This window comes from Triticum dicoccoides, chromosome 5B (genome assembly GCF_002162155.2).
Source record: "Triticum dicoccoides isolate Atlit2015 ecotype Zavitan chromosome 5B, WEW_v2.0, whole genome shotgun sequence".
NCBI classification, from domain to species: Eukaryota; Viridiplantae; Streptophyta; class Magnoliopsida; order Poales; family Poaceae; genus Triticum; species Triticum dicoccoides.
Window position 1 is genome coordinate 671,618,519 of NC_041389.1, and position 3,653 is coordinate 671,622,171.

The window sequence follows — 3,653 nt, forward strand, 5'->3', positions numbered from 1 at the left end:
TCTTCTTCTTCTTCCTCTTCTTCTTCTTCTTCTTCTTCTTCTTCTTCTTCTTCTTCTTCTTCTTCTTCTTCTTCTTCTTCCTCCTCCTCCTCCTCCTGCTCTTATTCTTCTTCCTCCTCCTCCTCCTCCTCCTCCTCATCCTCTTCTTCTTTAAGTTGTGCTTCTGAACACAGAAAAAAAATACATTGATCAGTATCGCCTTTCAGCTAGAACGCGCACTACTGCTACACAGAAGTACATATAAAAAATACATTGATCATCAACGATCTTTTTGTATAGAATCTAAATCATCAATAGGAATCTACCACCGATTTAAGAACCGGCGAAGACTCCTATTGCAGCCACAGATCCTACACATAGAGTTCAATGAAGACCAAATGCTTGAGATGGTTTGAGAAGTAACATACTTAAGGTGGTCAAATTCTTGTTAGGGGAGCGAGGTGGGACTAAAAATAGCGCCTGCCACAACCTATTTAGTACCAGTTCGTGCCACGAACCGGTACTAAAGGTGCTGGCCGGGCACCAGCATCTTTAGTACCGGTTCGTGGCACGAACCGGTACTAAAGATTCCCAAAGAACCGATACTAAAGGTCACCTCCCGCCAAGTCATTTGAACCGGCACTAATGGGAGCATTAGTGCCGGCTCATATGCCAAACGGTACTAATGTTTCACATATTAGGTCATTTTTCTACTAGTGTCCCCTTTGGAGGTACTACAAGGTGAATTCACTGTCCCACTTGTTGACACCATCATTTGTTTGAGAGAGGATGGAAGATGTGCAATCATCAACTCCCCTTTGAGGTACCACGTGGAATTTGCTGGCATACTTGTTGGCGCCATCATTTGTTCGAGGGAAGGAGAGGGACGAGGTACAGTTAGTCAATTAACAACTCCTCTTGTATAGTAGCAAACCTTCGACAATTATTGGCTAGGGATTTTCGCCAAGCTCCCCTTTTTTGGTTCTATTCTTTAATTTTTTGAGGGCATTTGTTAACTTTTATTGTTTCTCTAACTTCAACCACCTCATCAGCCGAGTGTTGTGATACTTCTGTCCCCATAAACTTTAAAAGACACATAAACATAAAATTGGGGGCTTCCTATAAGATAACATCGACAATGAAAGGAGATACTAGTTCAGTATGTTTTCATTCCTCCCTAACAAATACTCCCTCTGTAAATAGATATAAAAGCGTTTAGATCACTAAAGTAATGACCTAAATGCTATTATATTTCTTTATGAAGGGAGTACTCAAAAAGGATGGCAGGCATGTTTTCCATGATTTAACTCTAATCGTCAAATAGACTAATAACATTAAGTTGTATAATAACTTAAAGTTATGCCATGAAAGCCTCTTTCGATAGAAGAAAGCCAGCATCATTCCATGTGTCATGACCCTAACATTTTTCTGTCGATAGAAATATAGAGAAGGTAGTAAACTCGCATACTTGTGAAGCACGCACGCACGTACGCACAGACGCGCAGTGTCGTCATTCTGTAAAAAAGAAGTACCTTCACAAGTCTGAAATATCCTGCTCGGTCAAAGATCCTTTCCCAGGCTCTGGAATGTTCCAGATCCTTCCTCACGCTCACAATCGCGCCGCCGGCCAGCCCGGACTAAATTATTCGCTCCGGTTAATGGATGAACCGCTGAATCCCGCCCACCGTCCCGGCGGCCAAGCAGCGGCGCGCCGCCACGCGTCTTGTGGCGTGACAGGTGACGCTAATCCGCACCACACATTTGTCTCCGGTCGGCCGCGCTACGCACGACTGAAATATCCAATCAGTCACGTCGCGAACGTCGTGGTGGCTTCCGACGATTGGTCCGCAGACGCACCAAGTGGGCACACACGTAAGGTCCCCCGGCAGCAACACGCATGCCAGCTACACAGCCTATATATAAGCGCGGCCGTCTCCCCTGCCGATTCATCCATCCATTCATTCTCCTACCGAACTCTCAGCCTCTCACACAACTACAACGCCGCAAAAGAGCATCAATCAAAATCCAGCAGATCATCAAGAGGAGCAGCAAATCCATCTCCATGGGAGCAGGGATGAAGCGCGCGAGGGAGGAGGAGCCAACCGTCTCGCTGGCGCTGTCCCTCAGCACAGACTCCTCGGCGTCGGACGACTCGGGCACCGGTGCGCCTAGGCCGGCGGCGCCCGGGAAGAGGACAAGGCGGAGGAGAGTAGTGGCGACGTCAGGGGAAGGGGACTTCGTCTGCAAGACTTGCGGCCGGGCCTTCGAGACGTTCCAGGCGCTGGGCGGCCACCGGACCAGCCACCTCCGCGGCCGCCACGGGCTGGAGCTCGGCGTCGGCGTTGCCAGGGCCATCAAGGAGCGGCAAAGGCGCGAGGACAGGCAGCAGCACGACTGCCACATCTGCGGGCTGGGCTTCGAGACGGGCCAGGCGCTCGGCGGCCACATGCGTCGGCACCGCGAGGAGATGGCGCTCGACCGGTGGGTCGCGCTGTCGGATCAGGAGGCGGGGCACCAGGCCGCCGCCGACCGGCTGCCTGTCTTGCTCGAGCTGTTCGTCTAGTTGGCTAGGTGGATATCTCTGTTTCTTACTACAGTATAATCCAGGACTTGTACATGTCTTTTGAATCAGGTAGGTTACGATAGAATATGTTATTGCTGGTTAGCATTTCCGCTCGTGGGATTTTGCTCGGAATCGGTTCGTTTTCTTAACCGATCGACTGGGGATTTAGATACACTTTGTGCTTACATTAGACAAAAAATTGTTTTGTTCTATATGCAATTGACAGATTCTTGCACTCAGATAATTTTTCTATGAATATGTTGTTGTTCACCGCCATTGTCTATGATAACAAGTCTAATTTGGAGCCTAAATTTGTAAATTTTTGCAATATAAGCTACCTTCACAACTTAACATCGTCTCAACGTTGATGGTACATTGATTCGTTTGCTCGCCTGAGTTGAGGATGAGGGCGCAGAGTGACGTGGGAACTAAGGGGAATGTGGAGGTAGTCCTGGCCATGGGCAGCCCGGCCCGACCTTGTCCACGGGTCGGGCCTAGGCCTAGATTTTCAGCCCGATGGTCGGGCCCGGGCCTGTCATATTCACAGTTTAAGGAAGAGGACCGTCCTGAGGCCCGACGGGCTCTTTGCGTGATGGGTCGGGCTTGGGCCTGATTTTTTGGCCCATCGGCTGGGCGTGGGCCCATGATTTTTGCGTCGGGCTTTGGTAGGCTCGGCCCGAGGCCCGACCCGGCCCGACAAATGGCTAGGTATATGTCGAGGCAGTTGCGTGATATCCCGTATCCCCTTCTTGCTCCTCGGCCTTGCTTCCTCGTCATCCTCCAGCACAATGGACATCTCCTGCATCCCTCGCGATGCCAATGCCATCACCACTGCCACCGCATCCTCCTTTGAGCCATGGCGTGCCCGACCACGAGATCTGTATATTGCCCACTTCTGCCGCTGGACTGGGTCCATTGATTCCGTTTCCTCCATAGCCTGAAGCACGATTTCTATCGAGTACTTTGCCTTGTATTAGGAAACAGTCATGCCTCCTTGATTGATCAACTACCTAGTCACCACAATTGCCGCCCTAGCTAGCTCGCTCGAGCTTGCAAACCACGAGCTGGTTTCTCGCAGTCTGGCCAACTTCATCGTGTTTCCCTTCCGCGA

The 3,653-nt window shown here is 50.2% G+C and overlaps 1 protein-coding gene across 1 annotated transcript; it reads left to right on the forward strand.

The window, feature by feature from the left end:
- Nucleotides 1–1,941: 1,941 nt before the first annotated feature.
- LOC119306606 (zinc finger protein ZAT18-like) lies at nt 1,942–2,812 on the forward strand. The gene has a single exon (XM_037582783.1). The coding sequence runs from the start codon at nt 2,042–2,044 to the stop codon at nt 2,540–2,542; it is 501 nt and encodes a 166-aa protein (XP_037438680.1). The 5' UTR covers nt 1,942–2,041; the 3' UTR covers nt 2,543–2,812.
- The last annotated feature ends 841 nt before the right edge of the window (nt 2,813–3,653 follow it).